The sequence below is a fragment of the Leptopilina boulardi genome, unplaced genomic scaffold (assembly GCF_019393585.1).
Source record: "Leptopilina boulardi isolate dan_hultmark-lab unplaced genomic scaffold, ZJU_Lbou_2.1 LbouV2_269, whole genome shotgun sequence".
Lineage (NCBI taxonomy): Eukaryota > Metazoa > Arthropoda > Insecta > Hymenoptera > Figitidae > Leptopilina > Leptopilina boulardi.
In genome coordinates this window covers 1,083,124-1,099,720 of record NW_026137828.1, presented here as the reverse complement: position 1 = coordinate 1,099,720, position 16,597 = coordinate 1,083,124, and the positions used below count along the sequence as shown (strand labels likewise).

Sequence of the window (16,597 nt, the reverse complement as noted above, 5' to 3'; positions counted from 1 at the left end):
TAGGATTTAGCTGTCAACTTCCTTGCGTTTTTGAATCGTGAAGTAACGTATTGTGAGGTTCCGAGCAAATCAGACAATTGGAAAAGTTACAAGGTTTATCCCCGTGACTTCTTAAGCAATTCAAGCAAAGAGTTGCTTCTTTGGCTGCTTGGATTCGCTTAGGAACACTTAACGCTCGAAATTTGTTACATTTATATACAGGATGTCCTGCTTCACGGCAAATTGAACAAGTTTTTTCGGTTTTCGAAACGAAAGCTTGTCTTGTCGCGTCTGGCGACTTATTTTTAGTATTTTTATTGTTTAACGGTTTACCGGAGTTAGAAGGTTGAGTTGATTTTTGAGTATTGTTATCTCTTTCGCGTTTAGAGACTCTAGAAGCAACTTTATATAAAAACTCTATCATTTCGTCTAATTTTGGAAAAGTATCGCGTGTCAGAGTTTCCTCCCATTTCTCCGCTGTGATTTTAAATAATTTTTCTTCTAAAATTTGAATAACAATCTCTTCGCTGATTTTAATATCCAGTGTTTTTAAGGACTCTAAATGCTGTTGCGTTTCGTCTGCTAAACGTCTCAGCCCTTCCGCGGTTTCTCTTTCTTGTTTAGGAAGCCGAAGAAGGAGGCTGAGATGTCTGGAAATAATTAAACGTTTATCTGCGTATGCACTCTTTAACAAGTTCCACGCGCGGTCATAATTACCATCAGTTATAGCCAATGTCTTAATTTTATTCGCGGCTTCGTCGACTACTGCCGATTTTAAATATTGGAGTTTTTCAACGTTGCTTAAATCTTCCTGGTCATGAATCATAGATGTAAAGGCATCTTTGAAAGATAACCAGTCTTCATATTTTCCGCTAAATTTAGGAAGTGAAGCTTCTGGTAATTTGACACGTCGTTTCATTGTTCGTGAGGCAGAATTTGATGCTGTATTCGCATCTTGGGAACCTGAAATATTCGCGATACCACTTTGAGTATTTGGTTGTGCAACAGCTTTTAGTTCCTCAAATTCTGTTAAAATATTGATATAATCTTCTTCGATTTCAAATCTCTGTACGTCATGACTGCTAGCTTCGTCAAGAGTTTCAAGATCATCCGAAACCTGATCAAAATTTTCAAAACTAGCTTTGAACTTTTCTAAACGAACGTTTAATTTAATTAAGCTTGTCGGAAGCTTTTTATACTCTTCGAGAAATTTCTTATAATTAGTAATTTGTGCTTTGTGAGTTGAGCGTTTTCTAATCAGGGATTTAACTTTGTCTTGGATTTCTGCCATTATGAAATGAGGATTAATGGATTAGATTCAGAGGAAAGTTTTGGATAAAGCGATAACAAGCCTACCTTTTGTAGAAATCCTTGTGCGTTGGTGGCAGCCCTTGGCAGTTGGTAGAGATCCTCTCCAGGTTGAACTAGATTGTGTTGATCTTCGGTTGTTGATAATTTTTTAGAAAACAGCTCCACAATTGATTGTGTTCAGTGTCTTTTAACTTGCACTCACACTTTTAACTGCGTATAAGTACCGAAATTACACTGTTCGTATATAAGAGTCAAAAGTTCCAATGTTTTGTTATACACCACAAACATGATTTGAGATGTTAACTAATTAAATGTTAAAATGTTCAGTGATTGGACTTTGTAATCCTTTTTCGATTATTAAAGGAGTATAATTTAGACACAATCACTGTTAAGTATCACCACGAAATTCTATTTTTTCGTTTTATAAAACAGTTGATTCGGGTTACGATTAAACGTCTAAGTTGTCTTTAAGTATGAAATGACACACACTTATCACCACTTCGCGGTCGCGTAGTTAGAGAATCCGGCTCGAAGGACCATTTGTTAGGGCGACATGCACGAAAAATTGACTTTATTTTGAATTTTATAAATTACGATAATCTTGATTTTAATTCAAATGTCAAACGCGTAAATGTCTTGATAATTAATTTGATAATTATCAGTAGTTATGACGTATAAGGTGAAGTCAAAGATAACACCAGGATTTTAAAAGTAAAAAACAATATATTTTCTAGACTACAGTGCTTGACGGTGGTGAACAGACAACTGGTCTTACAATTATACCTGTTTAAGTCTGAAAGTGACAATTGGTAAACTCAGTATTTACGAAAATACACGAAGTTAGACGGAAAATGTCGATTATCTTCAATTCTTAATTTCGACCTGAAGGGTCCTAGTGTACAGGGTTTGTTACCTGCGTTGATAATTACAAGAGTTTAGTCTCCAGATCGTTTATTACCTTTTTGAATGACTATGTTTTTCAGACAAAATTTACAATAAGGATTATAGCAATTTGAAAACTTATAAATTCTAATAAAAGTATTAAGTTGTACGTGACAAATCTTAAATTCAGAATATTATAAACTAAAATTCAAAATATAGAAAATATTGTAAAGTTTTGAGGATTATCTTAAATTACTTTACAAATATATTTTAATGCGCCTAAACAGACTTTATGTCGATTATCAATCAATGGAATATTTATTTATTCTCTGTATTATTTAAATTTTATTTTATTATTAATTTTTTTGTGAGAAGTAACAAATGTATATTTTTAAGATATATTGTTCTAGCAACAAAGTGACTATCTATATTTATTCTTCTTTTCTGCAGTTTCATCTCACGTTTTGATCTACTCGATACTCTGTTGCTCTTGTGTCTCGTTTTGCAAACATTTTTTGACCTCTGTTACTTGCTTTTTTGCCTTTTTTTTAAACGTTGGTGTTTTCTTTTTTTGCACATTATTCAGCTTCTTGGTCAATGTGGCTTGAATTGATTACATCTTATATTTCAATCTACTATAAATAGAAATAGTTTTTCAAGCACTTGAAAGTGATAAGAATTACAGACGGATTATATATTCAGTACTCTGTAAAATCTTGAAGCAAATTGAACGAAATAGCCAACGTCGATGTTGGAAGGACCTTATCGATGAATCCGAAATGAACCCATGGCTTTAAAGATTGTCTCCAAGAAATTGGTGTGAAGTCAAAAAAACTGGTTTAGATGTTTCGATTCTGGTCAAGAAAATTATAAGGACGTTATTCCTTTATGTGGAATTGAGCCTTAGAGGACTGTACTCACTGTAGTATAAAGGGAGGAATTCCTTATGCTTGAAGAGCTAAAAAAGGCGGCGAAAACATTGAAAAATTGTAAAGCACCAGGCAATAACGGAACACCCATCAGCGAGATCTTGAAAGATGTAACCGCTTCCTCTCGATGTCTTTAATACATGCTTAAAGACTGAAGCGTTCTCTAGTGACTGGAGGACGCAGAATTTGGTTGTTCTTGAGAAAAGAGATAAACCTCTAGATAAGGTCACATCATTTAGACCAATATGCTTATTGGATACGATGGGTAAATTCTCTGTAAAAAATGTTGGATAGCATGATCCGAGAAAACAGGTTGGAACTTGATAGGATGAATCTGTTATTTTGATTATAACAGATTCGACTATTTGGTCGAATCCGTTTTCAATGGAAGGTCTAATTCGTTCGATTGGCCACCACTGATGAATTGAAGAGATACAGTTTCTCTAATCGAAATAAAAGTATCTCTTTGAACGTCTTTAAGGTGCAATTTATTTTAAAGCTGAAATTCTAGCGAAGATTTCTGTGTTTTTAAAAAATTTTTATCTAAATTTTTCTAGATTTTTGAAAATGTTGAAGTCAAGAGACCAAAATCAGAAAATTTGATAATATTTTTTCCATCTTTCTCACTCTACAACTCAGAAAATTATTAACGGAATGGCTTCAAACATGGCTTATTTTATTCAAAATTTAATAAGCTTTCTAACCGTTTTTGAGTTTTTTTTTGTATCTCCTTTTGTTGCAGAAATATGATTGAAAAAGTGATGGCATGTTTTTTCAGAGAGTCACGTGTAATCGGCCTGATACTTCTGGATGGTACTATATATATATATATATATATATATAGAGAGAGAGAGTTACTCGTAGTATCCTAATTAATATGCAAATTAAATTCTATTAAAAGTTTGTAAAATATTTTTTTAAAAAACACCAAGTTTATTTATAACAATTTCCAAATTTAAAAGCATTAATATTCTACTTATTTATATAATTATATGACCCTTTTTTTAAAATGTTTCTCTACATTTAATTAGTTAATTAATTAATTAATTATTATATTCATTATCATCCACATACAAATATACATCGAAGGATGGGGATGTGAGTTGTCTAAATGCCGACATATATATACACCAAGTATAAATACTAATATTTCAGATAATACGATGTAATGAAAAAAAGGTAGTAAACTACCCTCTTTAAATTCCATGAAAGACCTAATCATGGTTGTATTCTCGAAAGTCGAATAAAATAAACCAAAGAAAAATTACAGGTATCAACTTCGATAAAGAGATCTTGATTGTGTCGCTAAAAAGAATCTCTTTTTTTTCTGAATAGAAAACATGAACCAAAGTCGTAATGAGAGAATAAACTTATTTACCTTTGGCACACACAAGCACGTCAAAGGTCACGAAATTACTTACTCTCTAGTCGCGCAATTTTCTCTTTTATATCTAACCATAAACTTCAGAATTTGTGGAAATAACTTATCCCTTCGGTTAGAATCTTTGCGAGAAAGAGTGAGAGAGCGCAATAGAGACGAAGAGTTGAAATTGGTGGTATGTGATTTCGGTGCGACTTGGTGAACCAATTATCCCTCGTACTTTCATGATGAAATTCGGCTATTAAAGCTCGTTCACACGTTTCTCTTGGAATGAGCTACGTTAATGACAACGGATTGTAGACCTTCTTGTGACGAGGGGTAAGAGAGATGGCAACCACGTATATCGCCTTCAAAGATCACGAGACGGATGGAAACAGCTCAAGCAGGTTCACTAAAAGCGACTACAACTAGAAGATGTTAGATGTGAAACTTCAGGAAATGTTGACATGACTTAAACTGAATTCTCTGCTCTGCAAAATTGTGAAAAATCTTTCGACTAACATCTTTAGTAAAAATTGACACTAAAGATGTTAAAGTTTTTCAATAAAATTTCTTATTGACTTTTACATCATTTAATCTTTATTGAAATTTATTAAAATTTTCATTCATGTTTTTCTTCCTAATAAATTAAAATTTTTATTTATTCATATTAATTTAATTATACTAGTCGATATGTCATTTTATTAGCAGTAATGAATAAAATAGATGATGAATTTGAAATTTTGTTTTTTAATTAAATTTGTGAATCATAAAGATTTGTAAATCCAATTATATTTAATTAATAAATTAAATTATAAATTTTCGTTTGAAGTATTATTTTGTTTGTTAAATAATTAATTTGATAAACAGCGTAATAAATTTTTGTAATTTTTTATTGTTATTCATTGCGGAAAATTATTTACATTTAGCACATTTGTACTTTTATAAATTTTACAGTATTATTGATTTATGTGGTGAAATTTAATTATTAAATTATAATTTTCTAGTTGAAGTAACATAGCAAGATTAACACGAATTAAATGAATATAATAATATAATGTACTGAGAGCCGCTCATTGTAAATATTTTCGGATTGCGAAATTCAGCAAATTTTAGAATTTAAAAATAATAATTTTTATATTATATTCATTTCATATTAAAATTTTAGAAAAAGATTATAAAGACTATTAGGAATATAATAATGTAGTAAAAGCCGATATTGTACAAATTTTCAATATAGAAATTTTAGGAAATTTTAGAATCTACTATAAATCGTAAATCTTTATATTCATTCATTGTTTCTGTTTGTTTAAACTTATTTGTTATCTAAGATAAAATAGTCAAAAATTTTAATATAAAATAATCATAAATTATCTAAAAATTATAAATTAATAAATATTAAAAATAAAATCACACAAAGAAATAAAATTAAAACTAGATAAATTGAATTCCTTAAAATAATAGAAAGAGAGAGAAGATATCTATAGATAACACAATGAAAATATAAACAGAAAAAATAATAGAAAGAGAAGGTAAATATAAATACGAATTAAGAGAATTATTAATTTAATTTAAATATTTCTTTTATGAATAAAGAATATTTATAGATTATTATTTAAAGAATAAATTTATTTTATATTTTTTCTTTAAAATATTTAGAAAATAAAATAATACAAATTATTTTAAAAATTGTTGAAATTAATAATAATTAAATAAAATTATATGTTAATTTAAAGTAAAAATTATTTAAAAATTAATGGTAAAAGTTAAATAATTTTAAAATTATTAATTTTTGAGAAATTAAAGATTTTAGAAAATGAAAATCAGTTAGAGGAAAGTGATTGACAGGTAGACAATGACATTGTTCTTGGCAAGCATTAGAAACGGAATTAGAGAGAGAAATATATCTCTGTCCTTAGAAAATAATTTAAATGTAATTGGCTATCCAAAAATAGACGCCGCGAAAAATCCAAATAGAGGGAGAAATTGGCGGTAAGAAATACATGGGAGAAGCGCCCTGCGTAAAGTGGTGAGGGAAACTCGCGGATTTTTGCTCAATGAATTTAAAATTCCTTACTCACACACTCGCAAATTTTGAATTTTACTTACCCCAGAAAATTAAGGGTAGGGACGCAACTTTATAAGCCAAGTAAATGCGTGTTTCTGTCTCTTTTATCTGAACAGTTTTAAACTGATTTTCATAAACCACAAACCTATATTTCGATTTAATAGACAAGCAAAGTAACCACAAAGTGAAGGTGTGTTTTTATTTATTTTATTTATTTATAATTACTAAATTAAACTAAAAGTAAACTTTATTCTATTCAGAACTGAGAGATAATAAGGAAGGACTCACAATCGTTTTTACAAACAAAGAAAGCTATATTGTCAGATTGATTGTTTATTTTCATTACTTAAATAAAAATAACTAATTCTTTTATTTATTATCATTATTTTCTTTGGCATCAAATTGTTTGAAACGATAAACAATCAATTGTTTAAACAAGTAAAAGAATTTTGAAAAGTTAATAACAAAAGCGAAAAAACTAAATAATTATGGGAAAGATTCCTCTCATTTAGTTTGAAAAGCGACAAATAATTTAAAAATAAAAGAGAAGAATATAAATATATATAAGTATAATATAGAATTTGGAAAAGCAAAAAAAAAAAGATAAATACACGGAAAAAACAAACTAACTATTTTAGCACCAAACTGCTTTATCCTTTATTAGTATGCAATTTCGTTTACCTATTAAAGTATGAAATAATGCTTTTTTAGTTTAAAGTAAGTCCATACTAAATAAGTATAATGGTTATACTCTTTTAGTAATAGTGACGTACTTTAAAAGCATAAAGTTGATGCCCGCGAAGTACGACATATAGTCTACCTAAAATAGCAAGAGCTTCTTCCTTTTTGGTGTATAAATTCTTGCAACCTGCGTTTTGGCCACGCCTCCTTCTCCTTCCAACCATTGATATATCGATATAGGCCAAAACGCAGGTTGCAAGAATTTATACACCAAAAAGGAAGAAGCTCTTGCTATTTTAGGTAGACTGTATGTCGTACTTCGCGGGCATCAACTTTATGCTTTTAAAGTACGTCACTATTACTAAAAGAGTATAACCATTATACTTATTTAGTATGGACTTACTTTAAACTAAAAAAGCATTATTTCATACTTTAATAGGTAAACGAAATCGCATACTAATAAAGGATAAAGCAGTTTGGTGCTAAAATAGTTAGTTTGTTTTTTCCGTGTAGTAACGTATTTTTATTCATAAATTTTACTACATGTTTACAATCTTATCTGATGATATAGTTAGCACGTGTTTCATTATATTGAATAATAGAAATTAAGGATATAATCTCCCTTTAAATTTTGACAATACTATTGTTTCTTTTGTATTAGAGATAATAGAATGTGGGTGATACTTCCCTAAACATTTATGTTTATAGTTTATCAGCCACATGTTTGAACTCATTTGCTTCTCAGAATCGATGTATTAAATAAGAATAAGAAATTATATAATATATTAATTATCCCCGAACTGAGAGCTTATGAATGCTTCAAAGAGGAGCAGGAGTTTAATATTGGAATAATGCTATGTATTAAAACTAAAAATATTATTTATTTTTCCTTCTTACAAAATGTAACTGAACTTAAAGAATAAGAATTTTTCTTATTGAGTCAACGACATGACGCAGTTAATAGTTGGAGATCCATGGCTAGTCAAATTTATAACTGTGACAAAGTGCTGTAGAAAAGAAGTGTTTATTGTTCATTTATAACCAGAAGGGTTTTCAACAAAGACAAGGGAGTCTCCATAAATAATTTCAAGTTTCCGGAAACTTGAAATTATTTATGGAGACTTATTATTATTTATTCCTTTATCAACAATTACTAGCAGAGGCAAGGGCCTTAACACTGTTCAATTGTAAATTATGGTTGTGTGGTGAGCCTGAGATTGTGTATAAGATGTGTGAAATTAAACATTTCTCTTCAAATTTGATTGTCATTTAAATAATTCTATGTGTAGTTATGTTTGGATAGAGAAGAGTATGAATGAATTTATTTGTCATCTGGCATAAAAGCCAATACAAGGAAGTTTACGCATTTCTATTTTAGTTTCAACATTATTTTTTTTATGTACCATAAATTTGTTTATAATTCTGAATGACTATATTGAATTGAGAAATCAATTTCATTACAAACCTAATTTGTATTACATTATATTTGCAATATTTTATAAAGCAGAGGGAAAACTTTTATACATATATATATATTTTTGTTTGTATAATTAATAAAGTACTTGAAAAGGATTAAACAAAGGGAATTAATATTTGTTTAGAGAGCTTTCAAATTTCACTTTTCAGAGTTGCTAAATATGAGGGATTTAATTATACTTAAAATATGAAGTCAATCTTTTATAGCTTTATTGTATCTTTTTTATGATATACCTATTATTATAAATTAATTATAATTTATTATTGATGTAATGAAAAATTATTATTTAGCTAAATTTGGAAAGACGAGATAATATTGTTAAATATAATTTACACGATAGTACATATAGTAGGTCAGTTAAGGTCTGAGGAAAAAAAATGGCCAGAAATCTCTGACTCGCATACGTAGGGATTTTTTTTGGGTCTCTGAAAGGAATCTGTCACTTTTTTACAAGAACTGGTGACGTCGAAAGATAATGTCAGATAAGTTAAAGGTGCGGGGTCACTACTGGTCACACACATTTTCTCAATGGGTCGCCATTTTTCACTCTCAGTAAGAAGCGAGCAAATATTTTTCCCAACAAAAGTACCTCGTAAATCGCTGGTTGCGATAACGGGAAATGGCACCTAAAACTAACTTTCCTTCGCTAGTTTTCTTAAATACTTCCAAGCATCAAGCTGACCTCTTGAGAATCCGGAAAGAAAGGATTGAAATGTTTTTTCTTCAACAATACAAATACATTTGAAAATATTACTTCCAATAATTAAAACCTGTTTGCAAAAAAGGCACAAATATTTTTCACAAAATTGATTGTTGTAATTTTTCATTCCATCTTAAAAATCACAATATATATTGTAAATTCCCACTATAATATTAGAAAAATAAATAAAAATCTTCTTTTTAAATTTAAATAATTTTGTATGTCAAACTTGATTATATGAAAAACATTTTTTCGGGAGAATCACTTATAATAGATGAATTCAACTGAAGCTTCCAGCATAAACTGACTAATAGTCTCACTTGCATTATGGAATTGTGCTATTTTTACTTGACCTCGTCCCTTTAACCTTTTTCTAATCACTGCTTCGAACCGATTTATAAAAAGTAAAACTTCATTTCATTTCTTGTGCAGAAATGATACAAGGTTAAGGAAACTATTCCAGTTTAAACGAATCAAAACATCTAAAATGAAAACATCTATTATTTCCCTTCTGGTCTAGCACTCGGAATACATAATTCCCATTTTCATTACATTTTGAAAAATATACTTCGTATAAATCGAAAAATGCATATGATGTACCTTCTGGACAATAAATATGTCACAAATTTATTGTAGCATCATGAATTTTCTTTTTTTTCAAAATAACTGAAGCAATGAAATTATTACGAATAAAATAAAAATTTTTACACTGCACTGAATTTCTTTATAAAAACACGTTTTTTGATTTCGATGAAAAATATTATTGTTGCACCATTCATTTAATCTATTCACATCTCTGCCGCCCCAACAAGAATAACCGTATCTGCATTTAGGATGAGTCACCTACTTGCCACTGCCACTGCCACCAATAAGTGACTTAACCAAAATGTAGTTACTGCTACTCTTGTTGGGACGGCAGATCTCTTTGAAGGTCATCACAGTCATCAAGACAATTAATTGGCCTAAATACTTTCGTATCATCAGCATACAACAAAAACTCATTACTAATTATTGAATCTAACTCATTCATGTACACAACAAATATTATTGGACCTAAATTAGAGCCCTGAGGTACTCCTGAGGTTGATACGTCTATTGCTAAGATACACGAAGAAAAATGGGATTGTGGTGCAAACAATTTTTGGATTGCTGTCAGTAGATTTGTTGATATTACAATACGAAATGTTAATATTTCAATTCGGATTGTTGTCAACACAAATGTATGTTGTTTTAACAACAATACGAATTTTTGTTGTTGTCAGTTTTGTTTAGTTCGCAATTCCGTACAGTTGCAGAAGCAAACTCTCTGTCGATTACTGATGGAATAATCGTGGTCATCTTGAATTCTCGCAAACTAGCGTGCTTTTATTATTAGTTTTTTTTTTTAAATGACAAAGTGCTGTTAAATAATGAATCTGGTTAAAGTGAGAAATCTATTGCAAGTGTAGTGAATGGATGATCAGACAATTTCATCATTTATCGTTAAGTTATACTCGGTTACTATTGAACATAACCTCACCTTAAAAAATACAAAATGTATATTAAATATTATTTAACAACAAATTTCAACTCAAAATAAATTTTTCGTTTCAGGTCGAAGAATTTGTTTCAGAAGCTGAATGTTCCACAGATTTTAATGCAAATAAAACTGATGATATGACCTACGGAAATCCTGCTATCGATTATTTTAGAAAGCGAAGAAACTAAAGAATTTGTATTAGACCGATCAAAGCTTTGTTAATCTTTCAAAATTAATAATCCAAAATTATAATTATTTCTAATATTATATTGAAGCATTGACTCATATATATCATTACATGTGTCTATATCTATATATACGCATGTCTCTGCCTCCATGCTATGACTCGACGCGAGCGAACACTGTATATATGTCGTAGCCTCTTTGTGAGAATCTGCACAGAAAAATAAATGTTCAAGCTTTACCAAACTTGTCTTAATCAGCCTACCATTCCTCCAAAATTTTAGAATTGATTTTATTAATTAAAATTAAATTCAACCTCGCCTTTCGCTCGGGATGTAACAATAGTTTATAAATTCAATTGTAAAATCTGTCCTGCGGTGGATCAAATTTTTTTAATTTTCATTGCTTTAGTTTCTCATTTGAATTTAAATAAATGGCACAAAACAATAATATTATTTTTTATTACTACAAACTTTCTTTTTTCCCGGTCATATATTGTTTTTATCAGAATTGTAACAGCTATTTTTGTTAAATGATTGAGGGAGGTAAGAATATTTTTTTTCTTTTTCCCCAACAAAATTCCCACCGGAAAAGAAAAAATAAAAAGAAGAAGGAGAAGATAATTTTTCTTTTTCTTTCCGGAGTGTGTAAACTTTGTTTGAAGTCATTTAAATCCAAGTTCGAATGTGCAACTAAATAGAATGCTTTTTAAGCAAAAAAAAAAAGTTAAAAAATCGACGCAAGTAACTATTAAAGAATCCATTAAATTTTAAAGTTCAGATATAGTGATTCTCATGGAAGATATTTAATGAAAGTGGGATTTATAGTTGATTTCCGAATGTAAAAGGCAAGAAAAGGGAGAGACTTTTGGGATGTATTTCCAAATGAGGAAGGGAGTCTTTTCATTTCCCCCTTATAGTTGTATCTGTCACCAATATTATTTGATACTTTTGACATAAGTCTTATTTTTTTTAATTTATAAAGATGAGAAATCAAGATAAATAAATATACTATGGTAAATATAAAATAAGGGATGAAATAATATATCATATATATATATATATATATAAGATTTGAATTATATAAATTGTTCACAAATTTTTTTTTACCACACTATTTCAAGAATGACATTTTTAATAAAAAGACAATTTGTAAATTATATTAAAATAAAAAAATAAATTCTCTCAGAAATATACATATATATATATATATTTTTATACAAATATTTCCTAATCTATTGGATTGAAAATGAACTTTCCCGTGTTTATTTCATCCCTTCTTTTTTCCTTCAGCTATGCTACGCGTCTGTTGACCAAATTGCGTAAAATACGTAAATTATGTAAAATTATGCAAATATTCTGAATTGCTTACGTAATTGATATAGAGCTTGGAAAAAAACACAATCAGGAACAACTGCTTTTTTAAAATGTGGAAAATACTTACAGTACGATATTTAAAATACTCTGGTATTTGAATAATATGGAGCTTATCACTATAAATGTATATATGACATGTTAAAAAATCAGTTAATCATATTTTTATCAGAGATCTTGATAAAATTTATATATGTAAAAAAGTGTTACAAACTATTTCTAATTTTTGAAAATCATGGAATCTACACTCTCAGTGTTTGTGAGAACAGCAGTTATTATGATAAATATTTCCGCGTTTATATAGTATTACACTTTTTTATAATGCATATATCTATACTCAAATAAAAAAAAAGTACATCAACCCTGGACTTGAAGCAAAGAAGGCAAAAGTTTTTGTTTTAGATAACACCACTGTGTTTTAACACCCAACGATAATAAATGTTCGTTCGCGTGAAAGCATGAAATAAGTATCGCCTTAAACACCTAGCTGTGTTATTTCTTTTCTTTTTTTTACTTTAAAAATCCATTGAGCGTTACTCTTTATTTTTACATTATTCAGAAAATAATATTCTTCAATTTTCTCACATGCAAATTGTATAAAATAGGAATACAATTTTCAGGGAAATTTATTCTCACAATAATTTTATATATATAGTTTTCCATTTAAATTTGTTGTTTAATTCAATTCTTTTAAAATTATAAAGATAAGAATATTCAAAAATGAATTTTCAAGTATCAAATAGTGGAAAGAATTTATTCGCTTGGGTTATGCTGAACATACAAGTGAAGTCATCTTGTGCATACATATCCCGCTATGCAAATCTGAGTTCGATTTATGAAAAGCAAAGATGAGAAACTTGAACTTGCTTGTTTAAATTTTATCAACTTCACATTTCCCCCGTATGTCTATAAAGTAAATATTTTCTCTTTCTTGAGTTTTGTAACACATGGGATGGTCTTCATTTACAAAATTTATTCTTAATCTAACAACATAAATATTATACAATATTGAATAGTTTAATAATAATAATAATAATAATAATAATTTACTTCACAAATGTTGGTTATAATTATAATATTATATTCTGTTGTTGTATGTATTATGGAAATATTATAAAGCAATAAATTAGCTGTTAGTACTTTAGGTTTTAGAGTTACGGAAGCTGCAAATTGAGTTTCGTACTATTCAAACCTGAATCAGCAGCTTTACAACTCGAGAATCTCCATTGGTGCTTTTTTATGATGTCCATTAAAAATACCGATATTTCCGAAGAGGAATTTGCGAAATCGATAAATACCATAAATGTTCTGTATTTTCTAAAAATAAAAGTTTTTAAAATTGATATTGTAACTCCTCATATATTGAAAAATGAAAAAAAAATTCTTTCGTTTCATACTATTCAGTTTCAAGTTTTCTTTCGGCATTTCAATATCACTGATTTAAATATTATATCTATCATTTGAATAATTTCATTAACTTCTTTAAGAATTATATATATATATATATATATATGATCATTCATACTTTTTAAAAGCCAATAATCAATATTGATCGGCAAATATTTGAAAAGTCTGTAGTCCAGAATTGCAGGAAACCCAATCATGATGGAATTCCTTACAGCATATAGCTTTATTGGAGAAAAGACGAATTCATTTGCGAATAATTAATAATTGGAAATAGCAACCTCTCAAGTGTATCTAATCAAAAAAATTTCTTTCTATAAATAAATAAATATTGTAGCGGATCTTTTTATTTCTAATTTACTTTTGACATTATTTTAAAATTTATTAATTTCAATTATTTTATTTTTTAGTTTTATTATTTATTGCATAAAATTATAACTTAATGACACGAAGTAATATAAAGAGAATTATCATCTGTAGTAATTATCATTCAGAATGATCGGAAATTTAATTTTAATTTTTACTTAATTTAAATTTCCAATCAATATTCAATAAATCAATCGATAAAATCAGTATTCAGTAAATATTTTAAATATGACAAATAATTAACTTAATAAATAATTAATGTCATAAATAATTATTAATAACATAATGTCATACTTAATAATTCGTAAATTATAAAATAAAATATCTAATAAAATCAAATTTTTCAAATGTTCCCGCGCTGCGCTGATGGCTCAGCTCTGGACTTTAGTTCGCTCAACGCCACAGGGAGGGCGAACATCATAACTGTTTCTCGCAGTTGAGGTGCTATTAGATTGGTATATAAGCAGTGAACAGACCATGACCATGACTTTACCAATAATGGTCCATTATTGGGTGCCAATGGTTTTGTCATTGGCTCCCATCATTGGGCCAATTAATACGCCAATGGTTACTCGTGGCAGTTTCCCATTGGGTCACTTGAAAGATCTCGATTTCTCATCAACAATTGGTTTTATTAATTAACTATAGGAGTGGGAAAAATATAATGAATTTAATTGTCGTTAAGTTGCTTCTTGCAAACTTAGAATTTTTGATAGTGGTGTGATCCAACTTCGATGTGCCACTCCTTATATTGATCAATTAGACAGCTCAATATGCACATTGATTTACAAAGTGATTGAATTTTATTAACAAAACTATATTAAAATTAAAATCTTTTACTCTATATTGCGGTTCTTCACCTTCTATTTCTTAATTTTCTTAATATTTATTTAGCAATGCTAAAATAAGGACAGTTACTTGGTTTTTAATTTATTTATAAATTAATTTAAAAATGTATGTTTGTATTGAATGTTTTTATCTATATGTGATTTATAATTCTATTTAACCTTCGTTATAAGTAGTAGGAGGATTTAAATCACTATGTCATTTCAATCTTACAATAATTAATTTTAATATCTTTTATTTAAAATTGAAAACTTTAAAAATTTACGAAATTCGTTTGTAATACTCATTTTTAATTGAAGAATTTAATCGAATTTAACTATTTAACCACATTTTTATCACACCTGGCGCATGAGAATCCAATCCAAACAATTATATTTTGAATTTTCTCCTGCAGGGGCGTTGTAATTTTCGTGCACCTAAATTATTCTGTTTCACGATTGCACGATCAATTTTGGCAACTTACACTTATAAATCGTTGAGGCGTGATCGATTTTGAAATTGTTCCTCTCTCCTAATCTAATAGGCTCAATACTACAATAGCACGAGCCTGCGTCATATTATAAATTTCCTACATCACGATGACTTCTAGTGACGTAAATGCAAGCGTTCACTGCTTTCTCTATTGATATTAGAAGAGCATGAGCTATTAACTTGATTTTCATTTTGATATTTCTATTATTTTTAATGTTAAATTAAATTTATTCATGTAATGTAACATTACATTAAATATTCCTTGAGTTTGTTCTTTTAAAAATTTTTAAAAATATTCACGTTTCAACTTGTCAGTATATTTAAAAATTATTTAAATTCCCTTGCGGCGCATATTCTTCACATTTCATGCGATTTTTATATTATGGATATTCCGCAAAGGAGATATTGTAATTTGACTTGAGAATTAATCCACAGATTATTTCAGTCATATCTAAGTAAGGAAAAGAATCGCCTTTTCCTCGAGAGCAGGAAAAAACTATTATCTTCTATCTTTTATATATATAGCAAGAACTGGGTGGTGCGGTTTTAAATTATGGGATGTACGTGCTTCTGGAAGGACGAATCTCTGTCATTGTGATGTACGAGACGTGACAGGCAAGTGTGTCGAAAAGGGTAAAAAGAGGTGGACCTATAGATACAAACCTAGCGGAAATGAAAGAAGTGAAAAGATGACGGTTGATGGTTCGTAAATATGTTGAATATTTCACATTTTCTACATATCATATACGATATTATGATTTATAGTAAACTTTACAGTTTCAAATTTTAAATCTGCAAACAGTATATTGGTATCAGTAGTTAATGTCAGTTAAAAATGAACAAAATCTTTTTAAAAGTTTGTATAATTTAATAGTTTCACCATTAAAGGTGATATATGATACTAAGTTTTGTCATATCAATAGAAAATAATTAACAATAAAAGATTTATTTTATTTTCAAAAAGGAAAAAATAAAGAGTGATGTTTGTTAAATAAAGGTGAACATTGTGATTTTTTCGCTGAGCAAAAAGAAGGTGTTGTTAATTTAC

General features: G+C 28.7%; 1 protein-coding gene across 1 annotated transcript; it reads right to left on the bottom strand.

The window, feature by feature from the left end:
* Positions 1-13: 13 nt before the first annotated feature.
* On the bottom strand, positions 14-1,270 carry LOC127281461 (uncharacterized). Its single transcript, XM_051305179.1, has one exon. It carries the CDS (start codon positions 1,268-1,270, stop codon positions 14-16), a length of 1,257 nt encoding a protein of 418 aa, XP_051161136.1.
* Positions 1,271-16,597: the final 15,327 nt, after the last annotated feature.